Source organism: Lithobates pipiens, unplaced genomic scaffold (genome assembly GCF_037356315.1).
Source record: "Lithobates pipiens isolate NorthernLeopardFrog02 unplaced genomic scaffold, aLitPip1_a1.2 Scaffold_16, whole genome shotgun sequence".
NCBI classification, from domain to species: domain Eukaryota; kingdom Metazoa; phylum Chordata; class Amphibia; order Anura; family Ranidae; genus Lithobates; species Lithobates pipiens.
Genome location: NW_027507748.1, coordinates 382,158,780 through 382,184,811, shown reverse-complemented (window position 1 = coordinate 382,184,811; position 26,032 = coordinate 382,158,780). Strand labels below are relative to the sequence as shown.

General features: G+C 43.9%; 1 protein-coding gene across 2 annotated transcripts in view; it reads right to left on the bottom strand.

Moving 5' to 3' along the window:
* TEX14 (testis expressed 14, intercellular bridge forming factor) overlaps positions 1 to 26,032 on the bottom strand; it is a 758,047-nt gene that overhangs the window by 312,367 nt on the left and 419,648 nt on the right. For both annotated transcript variants that reach the window (XM_077482232.1, XM_077482233.1), the window contains exon 12: positions 25,173 to 25,363. In XM_077482232.1, the coding sequence (XP_077338358.1) occupies positions 25,173 to 25,363 (191 nt within the window). The remainder of the gene's footprint in view (positions 1 to 25,172; positions 25,364 to 26,032) is intronic.

Here is a 26,032-nt window from a genome sequence, read left to right as displayed (position 1 = left end):
ATATAAACTTGTGTTATATTATTATTCATTATAGTATTCATATTCAACTGAATCATTAATTTTATGAATAAAAGAATATTCCAGTAATGTAAATAAGTACTTTATTAAAGCAACCCAAATAAATTGGACAGTGGACACAGAAGATAAAATCATAAAATCAAATAAAATACAAAATTATAAATTAAAGTTACTACAGCATATCCTGCAGTGCAGACTGCAGTAAGTGCACATTGAACCATAACAACAAAATAAAATAAAGAAATTAATAAAAAAATGCATAAAAATAATAAATAATATAAAAATAAAATGACTAAGACTAAGTCTAAGAAGACTTTAAAAATTTTCAACTTAAATCAGAACTAGTAATTCAGTTCTCTCACCCTAAGGTGTCAGCGGCTGCATGTGCTATAAAAGTGTATGTATGTAGCTGCGGGTTACATACAGTAGACCACACTGTGTTCCAGCCCCCGGGTATGAGCGGAGACATCCCAGAACACAGACTAGTCTACAGTCTGGTCTACAGCAGCGGTGCTCAGCCAATCACAGCAAGCAATTTAGACTAGTCTGTGTTTATGGAAGTCTCCAGAACATAGTGTGTGGTATAGTGTATAGTACTGGAGTATGTAGTGTAGGGGATCAGAGGGGTGAAGAGCTGGCACAGAGGCAGTACAGTAAAATAAAAGTGGCTTTATTCAGCAAAATAGCAAAACAATAAACATAAGACCAGACAGACTTGTCTTATCACACGGATGTGCACACAGGTACAGCTCCCAGTTCAGCAGCACACAGGCTTACAGGTAACAGTCCATGGCTCCAATCAGAGCTACAGTCTTTTTGTGGTTAAGCTCACCCAGCAGGTACACCATCCAGCAATGGACATTTCCACCAAGCATGCTGCTGTGTCTCTCTCTCTCCTACTCAAACAGCTCCACACTGACGCTTTCAGCACACCTCATAATAAGCAGGTCTGAAGGGGAAGTACCTGCCTTCTTCGAGTAACCCTTTCTTAACCTTGCCCCAGGCTGAACCTCTACAGAAGACGGTCACAGATACAGAACATATAATTTTGCACATGCAGCCGGCTGAAAGCTTAGAGAGAGACAATCAATGACTGACATAGTTTCTCCCAACAACAATCTATGTATAAAGAAGAACAACATAATATGGCAGAAGGCCGTTATTCTGTTTCACAGTGTCTGTAAAATATAAGTTTAACATATGCTAAATGCAATAACATTTTTTTTATAATTTTATTTTCAACTTGAGAACTAATAATTTTAGTTTTTTCCCCCTAAGATCTCCCCCTAAGGTGTCAGCGGCTGCATGTGCAATAAAAATGTATGTAGCTGCGAGTTACATACATAGTCATACAGTAGACCACACTGTGTTCTGTCCCCCGGGTATGAGTGGAGACATCCCAGAACACAGTCTAAAGTCTGGTCTACAGCAGGGGTGCTCAGGCAATCATAGCAAGCAATGTAGACTAGTCTGTGTTTCTGGAAGTCTCCGCCCATATCTGGAACACAGTGTGGTATAGTGTACAGTACTGGAGTATGTGGGCAGCCACAGATACAGAACATACAGTTTTGCATTTGCACATGTAAGGGGCTGACAGCTTATGGAGAGACATAGTTTGGCCCAACAGCAAAAAACTATATATATACAGTACTAGATTAAAAGGAGTTTTATCTTCCGGTTCCGGTGCCGCATGTGGTAGCTGCGCCTTCTCACAGCTCCCAGTCCAGGCACCCTAAATCGGCCTGAAAAAACAGCCTGAGAGGTTCCCACAGCCCATCCGCCACTACCGGGTGTCCCTCACTACCCCCCAGGCACAGATGGACCGCTTTATTGAAAAAACCGGCGCCCGCTCAGCTCTGCTGGACAGGCTGCAAATTGAGCCCCTGGCTTCGGCCTACTCGCACGCCGCTGTGAACGCCCAGCCAACGGACATGGAGGTCAGTGGCACCCCCCGCCTTTCTCACTGCATCACTCCAGGGGTCAGCTCCCCCATTGTCCCTGCAAACCCCGCCAGCGGTGAATGTCCCCAACAACCCCCCTGGGGAGGATAGCCATACCCACCGCATTGCACAGGCAGTGACGGCCCTCCTGACCCTCGTAATCGTAGCCTCTGTGGAGAAAGCGGTTAATGCTGGCATGAAGCAGCTAAAGGCACAATTAACCAAACGCACCACCAGACTAAATAAACTGGAACATCGCGTCTCAGAGGTAGAAGATTAACTTTATCAAGCACAATAAAAGTGAACAGTAGGTCCTGCGCAAATCTATCAGAAATCCTATATAAAGTGCTAAGTGCAAATAAAAAATAAAATATGAAATAAACCCAGAACTTAAATAATATAGAAAGCAAGCAAAATACAAAAGTCCATATGGTGGATGTCACCGTCTAATTCACTGGCACCAATTGGGAAAACGCAGATAAAAACAGTACTTAAAAAGTCCAGGGGCTGAAGGCTCCCCTCCAAGTGTAGAAAGATAGGCACATCAAACAAAGCAGACCACCTCCATTCTCATTCCCAGCCACCAGGGGGTCCTCGGCTATAGCCAACTAGGAAACAATGATCTCCGCACTGGGCCATATAATACACTGTAGACTGTACTGTTGCTACAAAGAAGGTTTCCACAGGAGTGTGCAGCTCAAAAAAATATAATAGACATGGAGAGAGAGGGAAGGCTCTGATAGTGTAGTAATTATCTCAAAAATGGTAAAGTTTAATAAAAACGTGTAAAAATCGGACTCTCACATTTAAACAGAAGAACAACACATAAAGCAAAATGGTGTTTTGGCGTTTTCTGCCAGTCCTACTTCACTTCCGGTACGACGTACGGCCACTCCCTACGCGTTGCGTCAATCACGTGACTTTTTCAGGGGATTGTGATTGGCCGCAATCTAATTCCTTAAATACAACATAACCGGAAAGTGCCGATTCGGCCATCTTAGTCATGGTAATCAAGGAAAACAAATAAAAACCGGAAGTGTCGATTCCGCCATTTTAGTACTCTCGGCGAGGAACCACCGGAAGTATAGGTTCCGCCATCATGGTACTCTTGGAGAAAAGCAATACAATAATGAGAAGCAGTAGAAAATTTAAAAATATCAATACTAATAACCATATTAAAAAAGAAGGGGGGGAAGTCATTCCCCATATATCTCAAAGTAAGGTTTAAATGTCCATTAACAATGTAATTTTAAATGTGATAGGGGAAGGAGTTATTAACTTGAGTGGTACATCTGTCTCTCCTGAAGAACTTGCTGTCTTGGATAAAGGCCTTAAACATGCCCCTATTAAAAACCTTAACAAATTTGATACTTATATAGGAATTCAAAAGTATATTAGAAAAATGAACATTAAAAAATATATAATGAATAATCCTATCAAGTCCATGTATGAGACATCTAGCAAGCAGGATTTAATACAACATAGTACATTACGTAATAATTCGGTATACAACCCACAGATGACTAATAATCAGCACATTGAGGTTTTTAAAAAATTAGTGCTCGATGATCTAGAAGCTCTGCGAATTAAAAAAGTCTCTGATCCAGTACATATCAAGAAAGGGATTAAATCCCTTACACAGAGAAAAGATATTGTAATCCAGCCGGCTGATAAGGGAGGTGCCGTTGTTATACAATCTAAGGAAGCATATTTATGTGAATTGGACCGACAATTACAAGACTGAGACACATATGTTAAATTATTAGGCAACCCCACCCTTAAATATAAGAAAGAATTGGAGCAACTAGTGCATTTGGGTAGTAAGAAGTCTATCCTTAATAAGAAAGAAGCTAAATATCTTATTCCTGAACCTATAATTTACACTATTCCAAAGATTCATAAGAACCGAGAAAAGCCGCCAGGTAGACCCATCGTGAATAGTATTGAGTCACTCACATCAAGAATGGGAGAATATTTGGATTTTTTTATTCAACCAGCGATACAAAAGACTACTGCATATTTGAAGGATACAAAACATACACTACAATTATTGGAGACTGTTTCGGTGTTAGAAGGGAGAACCATTTTGGCCACGGCAGATGTGTCATCTCTATATACTATTGTAGCACATCATGAAGCGTGTACGGCTATAAAATGGCTCCTAAAAACATTTACGACATTGGAGTGTAAACAAAGAAAGTTTTTGATTAAGTGCCTCGATTTTTGTCTGAAACATAAGTATTTTTGGCACAATCAGACGTATTATAGACAAGACGTTGGTATAGCAATGGGTGCCAAATTTGCCCCTAGTGTGGCTAATGCATTTATGGCATATTGGGAGGAGGAGGCCGTATACAAAAATATGCCTGCAGAACTGACACTATATAAACGATACATCGATGATGTGATCATCGTATGGAATGGCAGTTCGGATTCATTAGAGAAATATTTCTGTGGTTTGAATAATAATGACAAGAATATCCATCTAGAATGGAAAATGGATGTCAAATCGATTAATTTTTTGGATTTAAATATCTCCCTAGAAGGAAATGAAATTATTATTAAAACTAATTTTAAAAGCGTGGATGCTAATAGCTATCTTTCTATAAATAGCTGTCATTTTAAACCTTGGTTATACAATATACCCAAGGGACAATTGGTCAGGATAAGGAGAAACTGTACTAAGGTTGATGACTACCTCAAGAAAGCTGATCTTATTGCTGCAAGATTCAAAGAAAAGGGATATGAAGATTTGCGGATTAAAGTTGAGATTGAACAAGTTAAGAGGTTGGATAGAAATACTATGCTTCAACAGAAAATCAGAGAAAGAAGGTTCAATCATGAGGTGCCCTCCCTAATATTGGACTATAGTGTCCAACATAAAGAAGTATCCAGACTCATCCGACGCCATTGGCACATTCTAAAAAAAGATAGAGGTCTGGGAAGCACTCTTACCTGAGAAACCAAATATTATTTATAAGAAGGCCCCTACTTTGAGGGACATTATTGCTAAATCAGTAGTAGAACCACCACCTAAAAAGGGGTACACTTTTTTCACAGGGAAGGGCTTCTACCCATGTAGAAATTGTTTTGCGTGTTGACAGTCAAGAAAATTTCAGAGCAAAAGAACTGAATTTGAATCTACTACCACCGGACAAACATCCGTGACTTTATAGGGTGTCATACCGAAGGAGTTGTATACTGCTTGCAATGTAGCTGTAATTTACAATACATAGGAAGAACTAAGAGAGCCTTGAGAGTAAGAGTAACGGAGCATATACAAAACATTCTTAATGGCTTTCCCAAACACAGCGTCTCTAGACACTTTGACCTGGTACACAATAGGGATCCCTCTCATTTACAATTTTGGGGTATTGAGAGATACAATCCATCATGGAGAGGCAGTCATAAAATTAGAACGATTAGCCAAAAAGAATCCAGGTGGATATACACTATGAGAACTTTCTGTCCTGAGGGCGTTAATGTTGAGTTTGATTTGAAATGTTTTTTAAGTAATTTTTAATATATAAAGATAAATATTTTTATATATACATTTTCTGATATATATTTTATGTCCTTGATTTTCTTTTTGATATTATTTTGTATATTTAGTTTACATATGTAAAGTCTCACTTCATTTTCGGTATGCGATTTTATATTTTTTTTAGCATACTATTTTATGTCATGATACATGCGTTCTCCCATGAAATAGCGAGTTTTTAATGTATTTTTATATATATTTTTTAGATATATATAAATATTAATATTTCTGGTAAGGTATACGTTTTTTTATATTAATACTGTTCCATTAGGATGTTGATTCTATCTAATAAATCCTCTAATATATTTTCTAGGCTTTGTTTAAGTCATTTGTGAATTAAAATTTTTCATTTGCTCTATTTGATATATTACAATCACATTGCGGTCCATATGGACGCCCTGGTGGCTGGGAACGAGAATGGAGGTGGTCTGCTTTGTTTGATGTACCTATCTTTCTACACTTAGAGGTGAGAGTTCTGGGAGCCTTCAGCCCTGGATTTTTTAAGTACTGTTTTTATCTGAGTTTTCCCAATTGGTGCCAGTGAATTAGACGGTGACATCCACCATATGGACTTTTGTATTTTGCTTGCTTTCTATATTATTTAAGTTCTGGGTTTATTTCATATTTTATTTTTTATTTGCACTTAGCACTTTATATAGGATTTCTGATAGATTTGTGCAGGACCTACTGTTCACTTTTATTTTTCGTTTGATAGTTTGTGTAATGCTATCAGGTTCAGCTGCAGTTTCTAGCACCTTATTATAATATTTGCACGTGCACTTTTGTATATGATTTATTGTATGCATCTTCTCTATACTGATTTTTTATGAAGAGGTATATTCACCCTACAGATTAGTTTTACCTGTAAAATAGTAGCGCGAAGGCATTTTTCACCATCTGTTTTTATCAAGCACAAGCCATGGACCAATCCCAAAATAAAACTAACCAATACATCATCCAAAAATTGGAAGACCTGGAAAATAGATCCAGAAGGAGCAACCTGCATTTTGTAGGCATCCCTGAATCGCTCCAATCTGCTGCTTTAGCAGATTTTTGCTCAAAACGCATTCCCGAAGCCATGGGTCTGGCAGGCCCGTTTACTGTGGATTGTGCACACCGTATGGGAACCTTCAATGCCGAATGTAAATCCCCCCTCCCCCGGCCCATCATTGCCAAATATCTCAACTACGCCGACAAGTCACTTCTCCTTCAGAAATTTCGGCAATCCCCTGATCTTCAAATTGACGGGGTGAAAATTCTCATCTTCGCTGACTATTCTATTGAGGTCTCCAAGTATAGAAAAGCCTTCCAACCTATATGTTCCGAATTGTTCAAGCAGCAAATACAATTCACCCTGGCATTCCCGGCAACCTTACGCCTTAAGTCACCTAAAGGAGAACAACTTTCATTCCAGGATCCTTCGGAAGCGGAGTCCTATCTCCATTCGCTTAGGCCGGACTCACTTCCCCACAAGCCTTCCAAATCTGCAGTCAGCCTTCGCTCTCTGGAACAGCGTAGCCCACGCAAAGACTCTCCCAAACGTTTCAGGCCCTCAATTCCTGACCACCGAAATCGCAACACCATGCGCTGAAACCTTCTGGTCCCCCTAAGGATCTCTACTCCTCTACCTTAGGTCGTATGACTTGTATCCTATTGTGTTTTTACTTTCCAGGCAGCTGTTACGCCCTGATCTGTTGCAGGGTTCCACCAACAGTAGCCCAGATCTAGCATTTGGACACTGACCCCTGTTCAGGTCACTTGGGCATCCAGCTATCCATGCTCGGGCCTCCTATTGCATGGATATTGGCCTCCTAAGATGTCCAGCACTGTTTTTTTGTTTTGTTTTTTGCTTACAGCCGTACTACCAGGCCTCCCAGCCACGGGTTTTCTCACAATGTTAGCGTGCTCCTTTCCTCAGTTTTCTCCAATTATATTATGCTATAATGTCTTTCTTATTTTATATTTACACTTATTTCTTTTTGTGTGCCTTGTCTCCCTCAAGAGTCCACTGTGCGCCTAGCCCGGCTCTTTTCTCTAAAGCGCCCACCCAAGGTCGCCCTCAGGTCCTATCAGTGACTCTGGGGCGCTCAGGCACTTTTGTTATCCCTCACTTCCATACAGGGTCCTGTATGGGGAGCCGCTTTGCACAGTGAACTCATGCGGAAAAAAGTGAAGTTTGCACTATTAGTTGCTGTAGTTGTTGTGTTGGTTTTACCTGTCCTAAACATCCCACCCTTCCTTCCCCTCTCCCCCTCCCCTATTGTTACTGCCTTTTACTTTCTCCACCTGAGGGCTAGATGCTTGCGTTTTACCCCAATGCCCCGGTCCTACGTCAAGTTTCTATTATCCCACTCATAGAGCACTAGAACCACGGCCTCTCTGTAAATTCTGGCCACCATTGAATCTCTTAGGGTAGTATCATGGAATGTAAAGGGTCTCTGTTCCCCCCATAAGAGAATGAAGATCCTTTGCCACCTTAAACGGTTAAAGACTGACATAGCCTTATTACAAGAAACCCATTTCCAGCTTCTGACTTCCATCGTATACAGAAACTCTGCGTGGGCTCAGTTGGACGAAAAGCTGGTCTCCTCCTGATTCACAGGAACCTCCCATGTTCCGTGCTCTCTACTCACACAGATGACCAAGGATGGCTTCTCACGACCCGAGTTAAAATAGGCTCCAAGGAACTATTGATCTCCAATATATACGCCCCCAACAGCCCGTCCAAATCCTTTTATTGACAGCTAAAGACATGGCTCCTTAATACCACTCATCTTCCCCAGTTAATTGGGGGAGACTTTATCGATATCATGGTTCCCACGGATGACAGGTCTTCTCCGAAACTCTCTCCTCCATCACCCCCTCCCTGTTTGCCTCCACCATGGAATCCTTACATCTCACAGACATTTGGCGGTTATCCCATCCAATAGATAGAGAATTCACATTCTATTCTAGCCCCCACAAGGTCCTGACTAGGATTGATTACTTTTTTGGATCCGACAAACTTGTACCTCTGATTTCAGACTCAGGGGTTGAAGACATAGCCATTTTGGACCATGCCCCCATAACACTCACGCTGAACAAATTTGGACCTCCCCCCACATCCTTACATTTGGCGCTTCCTCTCTTTCCTCCAGAACAATACTGACTTCAGGAAATATATGGAACGCTCCTGGGCGGAGTTCTCCTCAGCCAATTCCCTGCAGTCGAGTGATCCGAACCTCCTATGGGATGCTGGTAAAGCATTCCTACCGGGTCGGATCATATCTTATGCCTCCACTTTTAGAAAAAATGCCTTGGCCCAGTTTAAATTAGCTAGTACCAGACTTCACAGAGCACAACTCTCCATTGCCACCTCCACCTCCTCTGCGGACAGAGAAGAATGGTCTGCTAAATCTGCTTTTGAGTCCTGGGCAACTACCCTCGAACTCATCAAAAGAGCACACTTCGATGCCACTCTACATAAATTTGGGAATAAGTCCGGCAAGCTTCTTTCCAGACTTTGTAAAGGCCCTTCTCGGCCAACCCACATCACCACACTTCGTGACCACTCGGGGTCCATCCATACAACCCCCCCCCCCCGGGCATAAACAAGACTATGCTGGATTTTTACACGGCCCTCTATGGCCCAGACCCAATTGACAAGACTGCAGCCCGTTCTTTCCTAGACAAGGTACAAATACCAACCATCTCACCTACCCAGTTAGAGTCCCTGAATTTCTCTATCACAGCCGACGAAATAGAGCACACCATTAGAAGCCTCCGCCCTTCAAAAGCTCCCGGCCCAGACGGTTTCAATAGCAAGTTTTACAAAACTCTTTCAAATATCACGGTATCCATACTTCATTTGGTTTTCTCTGGCATCTGGTCAGATGGCCCCTATCTTCCCACGGGCAATCAAGCCATCATCAAACCCCTTGCCAAAAAGGGAAAGGATCCACTGGAACCAGGTTCCTACAGGCCTATATCTTTGCTCAACCTGGATGTAAAAATCCTGTCAAAAATAGTAGCCTCCAGGCTAGCGGCAATCCTTCCTGACCTCATACACCCTGCCCAATCCGGATTTGTAAAAGGACGTACACCCACCTTGAATATACGCAAGGTGCTTTTAGCCCTCGAACAAGCCAAACTAGACCCCAAGGGAGATTACGCCATCATCACCCTAGACGCAGAAAAGGCCTTTGATAATGTAAGCTTTGACTGGCTCTCACTTTCACTTGCCAAAATGGGTTTTTCGGGCCCCTTCTGTCACCTCATAAACTCTATGTACACAGCCCCCTCAGCTAGATTGGTTGCAGTGGGACTCCTCTCTGAGGAATTCCGCCTTTACAAAAGGACCAGACAAGGATGTCCCTTGTCCCCCCTATTATTTAACATCGCCCTGGAACCCTTCTCCAGATTCCTATCCCATGATGCACCCCTATGGGGCATCAATGTAGGCTCTACGGAATTCCGCACATCTCTGTTCGCAGATGACGTCCTCATCTTCACAACCAATCCCTCAGCTGACATACAGCACATTAAAAATATTTTTTACGACTTCAGGATATACTCGTGACTCCGCATGAATTACTCCAAAAGCAAAATACTCCCCATTGGCAATCATTCCTTACCCCCTTTGACGCAACACTCCATCTTCCGGGTTGCCCCCTCACACATCACCTACCTAGGGATAAAGATAGGGAAACTACCCTCCTCCCTCTACCATCTCAACTACCCCCTTCTCTTTGCTAAACTTAATCAAGAGTTGTCAAACTGGATGGATCTACCCGTCACTCATGGGAAGGTGCCACCTTGTCAAAATGATAAGCCTTGCCAGGTTGCTGTACCCTTTACAAACTATCCCTTTACTGTTAAAACATAAAGATGTATCGGCTCTAAACTCCCAAATATCTAAACATATCTGGCATGGCAAAAAGCCTTGTATAGAGTTCAAGAAGCTGCACATTCCCAGGAGTGAAGGGGGCATTAGTTTACCTCATATTAGATATAACCTTGCCTGTCTGCTAAGGACCGGTCTAGATTAGTTAACTCAACAATCACGTCACTCGAACTATGTCATGGAGTCTGCAATGGCCCACCCTTATTCCTTGGTGGCCCTCCTTCACTGCAAATGGAAAGCTGTCCCCCCCCCCCCCCCCCCCACATCAACACAATCTTCTCCTACGGGACACAGCTCTGGCCTGGAGAGAGATCAGAAAAATCCTCAAGCTCCCGCCTTTCATCTTGTCCCACCTACCCATCCAAGGTAACCCGGGATTCCTCCCTTGACTCCATTACAATTTCTTTGAAGTATGGCAGCAACGTGGCCTCTCCAAATTCTCCGCTCTGTGTGATGCCTCTACTGGGAAACCGCTACCTTTTTCGACTGTATCAACCTTATTCTCCTTGCCTTCCTCTCATGCCTTTTATCACAAACAATGCATCAGCTTTCTCTCCAGCACATGCAAAGTGGATTCCCTGAGATTCAAACCTAGCTTCTTAGACCGTCTACTACAGAATGGGAACTATTCAATCTCGGATATATACAAACTTCTGCTAAAGGACTTCTCACCACCACTCTCATCATCGTCTGTGGCCAAATGGTGCAAAGATTTCCCAGACTCCGACCTAGTTGAAAAGCTCCTCTCTGGCCTCCGGGAGGTTCTCCGCCTAACCCCAAATGAAACATCGAGGGAAACTCAGCTCAAAACTGCACACCGGGCCTATATTCCCTTCCTCTCCCCCAAATCCAACAAGGTTGGAACCACTTGCCCCTTATGTTCAGTCTCTAGACCCTCTCTTTCACACCGTTTCTGGTCTTGTTCCTTCATCTCCTCATTCTGGGATCAGGTCATATCCTTCATACTGGAGGTCACCTTGCTGAAACTGCCCAAGGACCCCCTCCTTCTGATTTTCAGCTACTGGGACCCCCTACTGTTACCCTGGTCCTTATCTTCCAAGGCTTCTACCCTTCCAAGGCCAGTCGTCAACCCTTCCTCAAGAGACTGGATCCTGATTTGCCTACTTATTGCAAGAAGACTCATCCTCAGGAATTGGATTTCATCTCAAAGCCAGATCCATCCAGTTTCCTCTCTCTCATTTATTTGCCTAGCTACTGTACTCCAGCGTTATTCTACGAGAGGATCTACCATATTCTCACTAAATGAGATTTCTTGTGTTAAACTGCTATGGACCGGGATGTATTCATGTAAAATTTCTTCAAACATATGAGATATGGAGGGAGCGTGCACTTGTATGCAACCGTTTCTTTTCACTTTCCTCTGTGCTACACCTCAAAACTCCTTCACCAGATGCTTCCAACACCTCCATTTGTGCTTGTATCATTTCCCGTGCATGCTGCTTTTTCTCAACATTAAAATAATGCTCTTTAAATTGAGGATCTAGAACTGTTGCAATGCAGTACAGAGGGTTGGACTTGGTGTCTTGAAACCGGTTGGTAACGGCCTCCAGTAGAGTGGTTTTAGCCGTTTTTACGCCATGGTCTGTTTCTATCTCTTTTCCTAGCAGACGTTTCAGTGCGGCAATCAAGGGAATAACTTCAGAAATGGGAGCATTAGTTGAGCTTATTTCTTTTGTTAACTGTTCAAATGGAGATAGAAGAGACAAACTATTTTCAACTAACATCCACTGATGTGCGTTCAGTGTTGCCGGCAGCTCGTAATCTGCAGCTAAAAACACTTTTGTTCAAAAAGACTTTGCAGCATATAGTAGGTGCTGTTCCAATGAGTGGCTACATCCTGCTGCAATCATTTCGGTGGCATTCCGAACTGTATCTGCAAAGCTTGTAATCTGGAATAAGCAAGCGGAGAATGCTTAAAGTGACCCACAATTTTTCTTCCTTTTGATACAATATCAGATATGGTGCGCTGACTCAGCAATCCTTCACTCACAGCCAAGCATGGATTTTAAAGTGTCAGCTATTGCTGCTGCAGTATGTGATCCAAAGTTCGTTAAGTAGGATGTTTTGCAATTTAAATTTGTCATCTATCTACTGCGCTGTCATGCCGCGTACACACGATCGGAATTCTCATCGGAAAAAGCTCTGATGGTTTTACCTACAAAATTCGGCTCAAGCTGTCTTGCCTATAGACGGTCACATCAAATTCCGATCATTTATAACGCGATGACGTACAATGTGACTAGAAAAAGGAAGTTCAATAGCCAGTAGCCAATAGCTTCTGTCTTGTAGTTGAATCTGAGCATGCGTGATTTTACAGGTGTCGGAATTGCATACACACGATCAGAATTACCGTTTTTCCGACGGGAAAATTGAGAACATGCTATCAATTTTTGGCTGGCGGAAATTCGGACAGCTAAATTCTGATGGAGCATACACACGGTCGCATTTTCCGATGAAAAGCTCTCATCTGTCTTTTTCTGTCCCGGAATTCCGATCGTGTGTACGCGGCATCAGGCTAAGCATGCTCGTTGGACTGACATCTGAACTCCAAATATCGGTAGTAAAACTGATTGCTATGACGACAGTAGTCATGAGCTCATGAACGTGTTTTCTAACACTGCAAAACAATTCAGGTAGACAGGTGTCTGCAAAGTAGCATCTGCTTGGTAGTGAAAAATGTGGCTCAATATGCTGCGTATGCCTACGGAATCCAATGTCCTCCACAACAAAGAATGGCTGGTCGTCTAATGCAATAAAAAACATAATTTTATCTGTAATGGCATGAGCTTTGGGACTATCACTTGCAAATTTTTTTAACCTTTTCAAAGACTGTGGCCACAGATGGTGTTAAGCCTGAGTCACTTTTTGGAAGTGGTACTGTTTTCTTGTAATCTGAATGCTGAACTGGATAATGTGTTTTCAGGTGGTGTATCAAACCTGTTGTTGAAAAATGCCTTGGCACTGTACCCCCTCTTGAAATTTCTGCTGAGCAAAGACTACAGATTGCAAATTTGGGGTCTTTATCAGAAACTTTAAAATATTTCCACACTGCAGACATGGTCCACCTTTGCTGGTAGCGCAGAATAATAGCATAGAATGATCTATAGTGGGAGTGAAATCTGGGGAGGGGAGAGGACGAAATCAATTTAAAAGCTAAACCCCAGGAGGCAGCTTTAAAAAATAAAAAACTAACCAATCCCCCCCTTTTTTTTTTTTTATGGTGCAGCTCTTGCCATGCAAGGTAGTTATGTCTGCACTGCAGTATAACTGACTTGTACCAAAAAGATAATTGCACTGATTAAATTTGATTTGAAATGGAATGGATTGCTTGCAAATTGCAATTGCATTCTATACTTAATTTTTTTGAGCTATTCTGTAGTATACTATAACTTGCGCTTGTTGTCATTGAATTTGTCACTTTGTTAGCCTAGTATTATAACTAATTTATATGTGATTTGTTGAAACATGACAGTATGCAATAAAATATATAATATATAGTTATTTAAATAAATATATATTATATTTATTGTGTACTGTCATGTTTAAAAAATCATGTGCTTGCTGTCATGTCAGTATGTACTGTTTAACTAACTATACTGACAAGACAAAGTGACAAATTCAATGACAACAAGGGCATACATTTATAGTATACTACAGAATAGTTCCAAAAATAAATAACATGCCATTACATTTCAAATCAGTTCAATTATTATTATATAAAATATAATTTTTTCTACAAGTCAGATGTACTGCAGTGCAGACAGACAGACAGACATTTTTTAAATATACTGCATGGCAAAAGTGGCTTGTTGTTTAACAAAGGCCAAGTAGTAATTAAAGTAATACATGTTGTTTGACTGCTATAGACAGAAAGATCATTCATTTCAGTTTCAGTAGTATAGTAAAATAAATAATACTAGTTGGATTGTTTCTGTCAGTTTAAGTAAGGCAAAAGGCAATGCATTGCTCACCGATGAATAGTAGTAATGGTAGCCATCTTGTACTTGAGTATGCTATGTGCAGCCCTCTATGAAGCCGTCTCTCGTGTCCCAGCAGTGTCTCTTGGGTCCCAGTAGCGTCTCACAAGCACGAGGAGCGTCCGCAGGGAAGGTGCCAGCGTCTCAGCAGGGAACGTGCTTACGAGTGCAGCATCTTAACCGCGAGGAACGCGCAAGCCGCCCACAGAACAAGTGACGTCACCCGAAGGTTCTCTTGCCGCTACTGCGCATGCACGATTTTCGGCGCCATTATCGTCAAGAATTCTCTTTCGGCAAAATTCCTGAAAAGGCCAATTTCGGCCGATATGTTTCGGCGGTCGAAATTTCGGTGCATCCCTACTACCAATAGCGTTCAGGTATCTTTCTACAGTTTGTGATAACAAGATAGAACCTTAAGCTGCAAATGCTTTGTGGGGAACCATACATTTTGCTTTTTATTTATCCTCCACCCCTACTGGCCAGCAGCAATGTCGTTCCCTTAGGCCTCATTCACACCTATGCATTTTTAGTGCTTTTTGCAGATTTGCACTACAGTCTATTTAACATGGTTTCCTATGGATCACATTCTGCAGTGCAAATCTGCAAAATGCAAAAAAGCACTAAATGCATAGGTGTGAATCAGGCATTGGTCCAATGCTGCATCTGTCCCCCGGTGCCTCTATACTGAGAACCGAATGATCGAACAGAGCAAAGAGCTGCTGACTGTCAATCACAGATCTCTGTTCTGTCCCCTCCTCACTCATTGGAGCGCTGATCTGTGGAAGGACAAGGAGCAAGCATCTCAGGCTCTCAGTGGCTTGCTGGGAGGCTGAGACAGGTGTTAGTCCATGCACCTGGTGGATCCAGATTCCCATTGTTGGGATGATGCGGTGTCTGGACTGAATTCTGTGACGTCAGCAGAAAGCAGACTTCAGCCTGCTCTCTGCTGAAAATGGGTCACAGGAGTGCAAAATTAATTGCACTCCTGTGATCCATAGGAGAAGTACAGCCAAACAAGCTTTGACTGGATTTATCATTTAAGGATATGGCAGCCCACTTTCATTAAAAAGGAAAAGAAAGTTTTAACACAAACTTGCATAGATTTCAAAAAGCAGAACAATATACAGAAAATACCTAGCCACCTATACTTCATACACACTTCTGCAGTAATCCTGCCCTTTACACTGGTCACCCAGTTCTTCAGGCTTCTTTAGCCTTTATTCGCAGCACCCTGCTGTACCAGTCCACTCCTGGCCTATAGAAAGGGTCTACTAGCACCACAGGCACCACTTGAGACTTACAGAATCCCCTACGGGAGTCTCTAAGAAGCAGAGCTCCATGTTTTAGCAAAGCCCGTGAGCTATAAAAAGAGTATATATTTATATAAATAGTCAAGATATAGAGAGCTTTTGGTTCCATTTGAAGGGCCAGAAGTTTGTTTTTACTTCGGCGGGTAAACCAATCAAGCATGCCAAGTTAATTTGATCGGCTGTTTTCAGCCTTCCATGATCTTGCTGAGGTAGCCATACTAACAGTAAAACTCACATATGGAAGCAGACCAGGCGACTCTAAGGATGCTGCATTTACAGACCCGGACACTTGCTGGGTCTGTGCAACTCACAGATTCCACCCTAGTTCTGGCCCAGTATAGCTGGGATTAATAATTCAACTTTAAGGACCCCAGAACGAGAAGCACAAGTGGTCCACACAGGGCAACTTCTTACGAAACAAGACTTTGGAAAAGGTGATCATTTATGTCTGCCAGACACTCTTTTCCCTTCAGCTTGACACGTAGACCGTGTCCTCAGTCACAAGATATTATGGCTGCCTTAGTAAATGAGCGTGGGCTAGAGCCAGGGTTCTCCACAGTTGCTTTTATAACATACCACTTCTTGTTTTACCTGTTACCAAAGGTGTTACCAAAAGCTGAACATCCCGTCCAGAGATAACAAAAGATATATCCAGATGCCCAAGTCAGGATCTTACGAGTATGTATTTTGTTTGTATGGACATGTTTTCTGGATGTCCAGTGGCAAATGCTACTGCAAAGGCCACAGTAAAAAGGGTTATCAGAAGTAGTTTGTAAGTACAGAGTGCAGAATCTACAGAGTAACAGAGGAAATCATTTTTACAGGAGAGTCCTTATTAGAAGTTTTGAGGTTTTATTTTTACACCCCCTACTGTCTACAATGTAGCGGACAAAGTAGAGTAATGCCGCGTACACACGATCAAACAAGCGGGTGGAAAAGTCCGGCAAACTGAAGTCCGCCGGACAATCCCCCCGTGTGTAGCCTCCGGCATACTTTTTTGACCCGAAAGTACGACGGACTTAGAAAGTAGTTTTGCACTCCAATCTTCCCGCCGGACTCGCATTTCGGCGGACAATCCGGCCGTGTGTGTGCCAGTCCGCCGTACTTTTGAAATGAGCGGACTTTTCCCGCCCGGAGAAAAGTCCGCTCATTTCGAGCGGGTCTCCAGGAAGGCGGGGCCCGCGAAGGAGACGTCGCTGGCCTCGCCACCTGTTATGGACTTAAAGGGGAACCCCAACGCCGAAAAAAATCGGCGTGGGGGTCCCCCCAGGTCCACATCAGACCCTTGTCCGAGCACGCTACCCGGCCGGCCAGGAAAGGGGGGGACAAGCGAGCGCCCCCCCTCCTGAGCCGTACCAGGCCGCGTGCCCTCAACATGGAGGGTGCCTTGGGGAAGGGGGGGGCCGCGCGGCCCCCCCACCCCAAAGCACCTTGTCCACATGTTGATGAGGACAAGGGCCTCTTCCCGACAACCCTGGCCGTTGGTTGTCGGGGTCTGTGGGCGGGGGGCTTATCGGAATCAGTGAGCCCCCTTTAATAAGGGGGTCCCTGGATCCCGGCCCCTCACCCTATGTGAATGAGTATGGGGTACAATGTACCCCTACCCATTCACCTGTGAAAAAAATGAAAAAAAAAAAAACACAACACACAAGGGTTAAAATAGTTTATTGCACAGCTCCCGGGGTCTTCTTCCGTCTTCGGGGGTCTTCTCGCCGGACTCCTCCGCTATCTTCTGCTAGCTCTTTTACTAGCAGAGGAACCCGGCTTTCTTCTTCGCCGCCAGCGTAGGGTTTCCCCTTTAAGGTGGTAGGGGACTCAATTCTAAGAAGGGCAGAGAGGCCAATCTGTAACAAAGACCTGAAGCATCGAACAGTATGTTGTCTGCCGGGCGCTCAGGTTCGGCACATCATGGATCTGGTGGACAGATTACTGGGAGGGGCTGGAGAAGACCCAGCTGTCATGGTGCAGGTTGGCACCAATGACAAAGTCAGAGGTAGATGGAGTGTCCTAAAAAACTTATCGGAATCCGGGAGCCCCTTTTAATAAGGGGCCCCCGGATACCGGCCCCGCACCCTATGTGAATGAGTATGGGGTACAATGTACCCCTACCCATTCACCTGTAAAATAAAGTACAAAAAAAACACAACACACAAGATAAAATAGTTTATTGCACAGCTCCAGGGGTCTTCCGTCTTCGGGGGTCTTCTCGCCGGACTCCTCCGCTATCTTCTTGTAGCTCTTTTACTAGAGGAGGAGCCCAGCTTTCTTCCTCACCGCCGCCCTCTTCTTCCGACTTCGGGGGTCTTGTCCCCCCTCTTCGGTTCTTCTGCCGGGCCACCGCGCCTTCTTATAGCTCTTTTACAGGCGGTGGCCCGGTCTTCTGTTGCCGCCGCCTTCTGTTCTTTTCAAAAGTAGGGCGGACAGTACGGCGGACTTAGTACGCCGTATTAGTCCGCTGAAAAAATGCCGTGTGTGGGCAAGTAGCCTGTTCGGAAAGTCTGACGGACAGTCTGGCGGGAAGTCTGCCAGACTAAGTCCGTCGGAAAGTCTGCTACGTGTGTACGCGGCATAAGAAACTAGAAAACTTTTGCCTGAATGTTTTATCATATTTTATGAAGCCCGTAAGGGGATGTTGGACTCTCTCCCTATGGGATTTGGTTTGGGAGTGTGTTACTCACTTGCTTATATTTTGTCTCAGCAGCTGAAGTCCTCCATTCGGATCTCACAGAGAATGTTGCTGATTTTTTTAAGGTTTTTGACAAACTTATTTATGTGTTTTCTCTCCAATTCCAGATCCTAAAAGTTTGGAAGGATCTAAAACTAAAGCCAGGTGACTTGTGGATTGTTAAGAGACATTTATATATATATATATATATATAGTGAATTTACTATGAGTAGTTGCATGCATATTTGTTGAAGAATGGCAAAATATTGATTGTTAATGAGAGGGGAATTATTCACGTTGATAATAATCTTTTGCTAACTAGCGCCCCCTATATGTTATCTGAATTGAGGAGCGTATTATTCTCTTTTTCAGGGGAGCAGCATTAGAATAATAATTTTTAGGTCTATAGATTTTATTTTGTGGCACAGAGGTTTTTTTTGTAATTTTATGACTGGTACCAGCCTGTCTTTCTTCTGCTTATCAACCCCAAACTAATGGGCAGACTGAGCAGATGAATCGCTGAAGACATATTTTCATTGCCTTGTTTCAGACAACTGGTATAGTCCTCAGCCCTGCCTCTGGCTGAGTTTGACTAACAACTAACTTCACTCTTCCAAAGATGTGCTTCCTTTCTACTGTGTCTGTAGCTCCCTTTCTGAATATTTTCTGACATTTCCTCAAATGTTGCTAATGCCAACAGTACCATCCAGACATTTCCTCTAAAATTGTAGTAAAACTCTGACTAGTCTGTCTTCTAGATCTGCCTCTCAGGAACAATTTGCTGATCACCATCTCTCCCACGCTTCTTAGTATAAGGTGGGGGATCAAGTCTGCTTTTCTACTAGGATATTAAAGTGGTTGTTAACCCTTACAAACCACTTTGACCTACAGGTAAGCCTAGATTAAGGCTTACCTGTAGGTCCAAGCAATATCTCCTAAACCTATATGGTTTAGGAGATATTTGCCCGAAAACGGGCACCGTTGTCTACGGCGCATGCGCCGTAGACAGCGGTGCGCAGCATTCTCAGCAACGGAGCTGCCGCGCGTGTCGGCTCCCGTGCGCATGCGCGGGAGTGACGTCATCGCGGCTTCGCCGAATGACAGCGGCGGAGCTGTGAGACCCCACCAACAAGATGGATGTGGTGGACTACAGGGGACAGCGGCGACTTCGCTGGCTCCTGTGTCAGGTAAGTGACACATAATGGGATACTATGCGATGCATAGTAGTCCATTATGCTTTGCCTTTGCAGGGAATAAAAGAGGAAGTAAACTCATCAGGGTTTACTTCCTCTTTAATGTCCTTAGAGAATTGATCAGGAGATAAACTCATTTTGCTTTAGAGTACAACTTCCCACTTGAGAATCTCTAATGCCTTTCATGACTCCCTCCTAAAAAGTGGTTCACCAAAACACCATTTCTTTTCAGACATACATCGCTAGTTTTCAATGGTCATGAGGAGTATGAGTACAGTTGTGCTCAAAGGTTTACATGCCCTGGCAGAATTTATGATGTCTTGGCCATTTTTCAGAGAATATGAATGAGAACACAAAAACTTTTCTTTCACTCCTGGTTAGTGTTTGGCTGAAGCCATTTATTATCAATCAACTGTGTTTTACTCTTTTTAAATCATAATGGCTACAGAAACTACCCAATTGCCCCCTTTAACACCAATGACAGCTTGAAGTATTTTGTGGTATTTGTGGATGAGGCTCCTTATGTGATGGTAAAGCTGCCCTCTTAACAAAAAGCTTCCAGTTCCTGTAAATTATTGGGCTGTCTTGCATGAACTGCATGTTTGAGATCTCCCAGAGTGGCTCAATGATATTGAGGTCAGGAGACTGAGATGGCCACTCCAGAACCTTCAATTTATTCTGCTGTAGCCAATGACAGGTTGACTTAGCCTTGTGTTTTGGATCATCATGTTGAAATGTTGAAGTGCGTCCCATGCGCAGCTTCCTGGCTGATGAATACAAATGTTCCTCCAGTATTATTTGATAACATACTGCATTCATCTTGCCATCAATGTTGACCAACTTTCCTGTGTCTTTGTAGCTCACACATCCTCAAAACATTAGCGATCCACCTCTAGGCCTTTGTTGACTCCACTTCAAATGTAGTGTTTATGGTTGTTGCCAAAAAGCAAAATTTTGGTCTCACCACTCCAAATGACTTTGTGCCAGAAGATTTGAGGCTTGTCTCTGTGCTGTTTGGCATATTGTAAGTGGAATACTTTATTGGCATTTATGTAGTAATGGCTTTCTTCTGGAGACTCGAACATGCAGCCCATCTTTCTTCAAGTGCCTCCTTATTATGCATTTTGAAACCGCCCCACCGCATGTTTCAGAGAGTCCTATATTTCAACTGAAGTTATTTGTGGGTTTTTCTTTGCATTCCAAATAATTTTCCTGGCAGTTGTGGCTGAAATTTTAGTTGGTCTACCTGACCGTGGTTTGGTTTCAACAGAACCCCTCATTTTCCACTTCTTGATTAAAGTTTGAACACTGTTGATTGGCAGTCTCAATTCCTTGGATATCTTTTTATATACCTTTCCTGTTTTATACAGTTCAACTACCTTTTCCCCATGACTCAGAAACCAGAAACGTCAGTGCAGCACTGGATGAAAGATGCAAGGATCTGTCAGGAGTCCAGAAACTCATTGACCTTTTATACACACACACACACACACACACACACACACACACACACACACACACACACTACAAACAAACGGATCCATTACCTTTAATAGTCATTTAAAACCCATTGTGTCAGCTTGTGTGCATGTTATCAGGCCAAAATTACCAGGGTATGTAAACTTTTGATCAGGGTAATTTGGAATAGTTTCTGTTGCCATTGTGATTTTAAAAGAGTAAACACGGTTGATTGATAATAACTGGCTTCAGTCAAACACTAACCATGAGTCAAAGAAAAGTTTTTGTGTTTTCATTCATATTCTCTGAAAAATGCCAGGGTATGTAAATTTATGAGCACAACTGTATCTCATTCATTGGAAGACCTCTAGCCCAACACAAAATTTCTGGGTTCCTGTCTCACCTGTCTATGCTGACTGATTTGTATGCAACTTTCATCAACTTTATCCTGACAGGTCTGCCCCAAAGAGTCCTGAGGCCACTCCTTAGAGGACGTTTAATGTTATGCCGCGTACACATGATCAGACTATCCGGCGGACCAGAGTCCTCTGGACAATCCGCCCGTGTGTGAGTTTCCGGCGGACTTTTTTCCCCAAAAGTCCGGCGGATTTAGAAAGTAGTTTTAACTCAAAAATTGTCCGCCAGACTCAATCCGACTGTCTGTGTGCTAGTCCGCTGGACTTTTGAAATAAATGGACTTTCCCGCACACTGAGAAAAGTCCGTCCATTTTGAACGTGGCTCCAGGTAGACGGGACTAGCGAAGGAGGTCAATGTCGCCGCCTCCATGGGCGAGATTGACATTTCGCTGGCCCCGTCACGTGTTATGGACTTAAAGGGGAACCCCGACGCCGAAAAAACGGTGTGGGGTACCCTCCAAGTCCATATCAGACCCTTATCCGAGCACACAGCCCGGCTGGTCAGAAAAGGGGGTGGGGACGAGCGAGTGCCCCCCCAAGCCGTACCAGGCCGGCCGATCAGGAAAGGGGGTGGGGACGAGCGAGCGCCCCCCTCCTGAGCCATACCAGGCCGGGTGCCCTCAACATGGGGGGGTGCTTTGGGAAAGGGGGGTCGTGCGCCCCCCACCCCAGAGCACCTTGTCCCCATGTTGATGAGGACAAGGGCCTCTTCCCGACAACCCTGGCCGTTGGTTGCCGGTGTCTGCGGGCGGGGGACTTATCGGAATCCGTGAGCTTCCTTTGATAAGGGGGGCCCTCGGAAACCGGCCCCCCACCCTATGTGAATGAGTATTGGGGTACAATGCACCCCTACCCATTCACCTGGTGAAAAAAATTTAAATAAAACACAACACAGGGTTGCAAAATAATGTTATTGCACAGCTCCGGGGGTCTTCTTCAGTCTTGGGGGGTCTTCCCGTCGGACTCCTCTGCTATCTTCTGCTAGCTCTTTCACTAACGGAGGAGCACGGCTTTCTTCTTCGTCACCGCCCGTGGGTCTTCTTCTGACTTCGGGGGTCTTGTCCCCCCCCTTCGGTCCTTCTTCCAGCTCTTTTACTAGCGGTGGCCCGGTCTTCTGTCGCCGCCTTCTGTTCCTCTTCTTCCTTGAGATGTTGACTCAGCGCTCTCTCTGGTCACAATGACAGGGACGCAGTGTGTGGTGACTTATAAAGGGACAATGGGCAGGGTCACCGGGTGATGTCCCCGCCCCAGAAGAAGACCCCCAGAGCTGTGCAATAAATTAGTTTGCAACCTTGTGTTGTTTTATTTACTTTTTTTCACCAGGTGAATGGGTAGGGGTATATTGTACCCCAATACTCATTCACATAGGGTGGGGGGGCGGTATTTGGGGGCCTCCTTATTAAAGGGGGCTCCCGAATTCCGATAAGCCCCCCCGCCCGCAGACCCTGGCAACCAACGGCCAGGGTTTTCAGGAAGAGGCCCTTGTTGTCATCAACATGGGGACAAGATGCTTTGGGGTGGGGGGTGCATGGCCCCCCTTCCCCAAAGCACCCCCCCATGTTGAGGCCACGCGGCCTGGTATGGCTCAGGAGGGGGGGCTCTCGCTCATCCCCACCACCTTTCCTTTACTGGCCGGGCTGCGTGCTCGGATAAGGGTCTGATATGGACTTTGGGGGGACCCCACACCGTTTTTTTGGCGTAGGGGTTCCCCTTTAAGTCCATACCACATGACGGGGTCAGCAACGTGTTGCTCTCGCCCATGGAAGCAGTGACATTAATGTCCTGCGCTAGTCCCGTCTACCTGGAGCTTCGTTCAAAATGAACGGACTTTCCTCTGTGTGTGGGCAAGTCCATTCATTTCAAAAATACGGCGGACTCTCGCCATAGTCCGGTGGACCTAGTCCGCCAGAAAAGTCCAGTTGTGTGTGGGCAGGTCCGCTTGTTCGGAAAGTCTGGTGGACTTTCCGGCGGTTTGTCCGCCAGACTAAGTCCGCCGGATAGTCTGATTGTGTGTACGCGGCATTAGAAGCATCTCACAGGACTTGCACCAGCTCTCCCTGCCATCCTTACTCTGATGCCATTGGAACTCTGGCAGGAGCATCATTTGCCAGTCAACAGGTCCTAATCTGGCAACAATGACCCCCTCCCCCATGCCTATTGACTAACGACCCTAGGGGAAACCAAGTGCCAATAGTCTAGATTGCCTTAGGGTAAAAGGGCTGCTATAGGTGAAGCTGCATGTGTCAATATAGTCTCTGACCTCTGGTACTGGGGCAAACATTACAATCCAATTTTAGCACTCCAAAGAATATTTACATAACCTGTAACCCCAAAAAGGAACATCAAGAGCTCTCACCATTTCAGCACGTTACGATCTCCCTCCCTCTGTTGCTGCAATGGCTGGGCTCAGCTAAGAAAGGGGTAGCACACTAAGCATGCTCAGGTCGTGAAGGATGAAGAGCACTCATTCCTGTGTGTGCTGGTGGTGCACTCAACATACGGTATATCCCAGATTCTATCCAGGACAGGTCATATCACTCAAAATGGTATTTGTTCTGCCAGGCTTTGGGAAAGCAACACTTGGCCAACAGGTACTGTACAGCATTAAGACCCCTTTCCCATCACACTGCCCATAGCGTCGGCAGTAAAACGCCGCTATTTTTAGCAGCGTTTTACCGCCGGATTTGTGGCGCATTTCGGCCGCTAGCGGGGTGCTTTTACCCCCCCGCTAGCGGTCGAGAGAGGGTTAAAACTGCGGTATTACAAAAAATACAAAAAAGCGGTATTACAGCGCTGCCCCATTGATTTCAATGGGGAGCAGCGGTGGAGGAGCGGTAAACACACCGCTCCTTCACAGCTCCAAAGAAGCTGCTGACTTTTCCCTGACGTCCTGCCAGCGTACTGTTGTAGTGTGAAAGCCTGAGGGCTTTCACACTACAAACAATGGTGCAGCTATTTTAGGGCGGATTGCAGGCGCTATTTCTAACGCTATAGCGCCTGCAAAACGCCCTGGTGTGAAAGGGGTCTGAAAGTAATTTTCCAAGGAGCACAGTGTTTTTTTAAGTGAACTGACCCTTTAAAATGCCCCATCCTATTAGCAAGTAAGGATTCCCATCAGTCATACTATCTTGAGAGTTATATGTTGGGAAAACAAGAATCTTATTGATTGCTACAATGAAAGCAGATTAAAACAATTCTTTCTTCGGGCAATCAAAAACTGTACACAAATCAGTCAATGATGCAATTTATACGTATAATGAAACATATACTGTATAATGTAGAAACGAATAATGTATAATTAAAACTGTTGATATAAAAGGCATACTGGCCTAGAACAATTCTAACATCCTCCAATATTCTAAACTTAGCAAGATACAATGCAAGCAAAATAATGAAAATCTTTAGGTAAAACGGTCTTTAGATCTAGCTCTTCTAGCTCTATACATGCAGTATATACACATGGTTTAACAAATGGGGGAGAGAAAATTACACAAAGACCAGTTTATCCACAGAGGAGTAAAATTGATCGAAATTGGTTATCACCTCTGTACTTTACAGAACTGCTAAGAAGTCTTGTCTGCAGGTGCCATAAACACAAAATGTTTGCTTAAAAATACAGATATGAATAAGAAGAGGTGTCCTTGTATTTTTTGCTCCATTATATTTAGTCCCTATTACCAGGACAGGCTGCTCACTGTTGGGCAATAAATCATACTATGCATAAGCCATAAGGAACTAACTTCTAATTACCTTGAAAACATTTTTAATTAGGTATCTGATGTCCTGCAGATTCATCGTTCTTTTTTCAGGCCTGGCCTGTAGACCTGTAACTGTAATTGTATCAAAAGGCTTAAAGAGCCTTGGATCAGCTTCCAAGCAACGACCTGAAACCATTGCATGCTTAATAGCTGGGGCATCCAGTCCATCCCATGGAAGACAGTCTACAGAGAAAATAAGGATTGGGTTAATCACCTCAATTTTACAGTGATTAATTATAGTGTTTAAAAGAGACCTCCAGAGATTTAGGAGCAAAATTAAGCCCTTTAGGTGATTTCAACAGATTTATTTTGTTAGGGCTGATTAAAGTTTATTTACTTATTTATTTATAACTGTACTGTAGGATGATTTGTCAATTTAGTTCAGCTGCTGCAACTTTGCTTTCAGAGTCTTTTCTTTTTTCCTTTTAGAACCATTAGCCTAGGTTCACATTTCCGCGATGCTGCACATCACGTGATTTGCAAACGAATCACACAACATTTCTGTGCAAATCACATGCGATGTTTGTGCAGTGCGATTTGAGCCATTCATTTTGTATGGCTCAAATCGCACCACATCTACACCAAAATAGCGCACAACCTTTTTTTTTGCTGCAACGGAATCATATTGCATGGGTGTTCATACCCATGCGATCCGTTTTAGGCAATTGCACTGCGGTTTGCAAGCTGTTTTGGATTGTTGTTAATTTAACACTGGCATCCGCAGCAGATTGCATGATTGCCGTGCAATTTCATTGCGATGTGGGAAACACACAGGATTCAATGCATTTCCCAGTTCATATATGTGAACTGAGGCTTGGGCTCCATTCACTCAATTGAGACTTTGGAATGCAA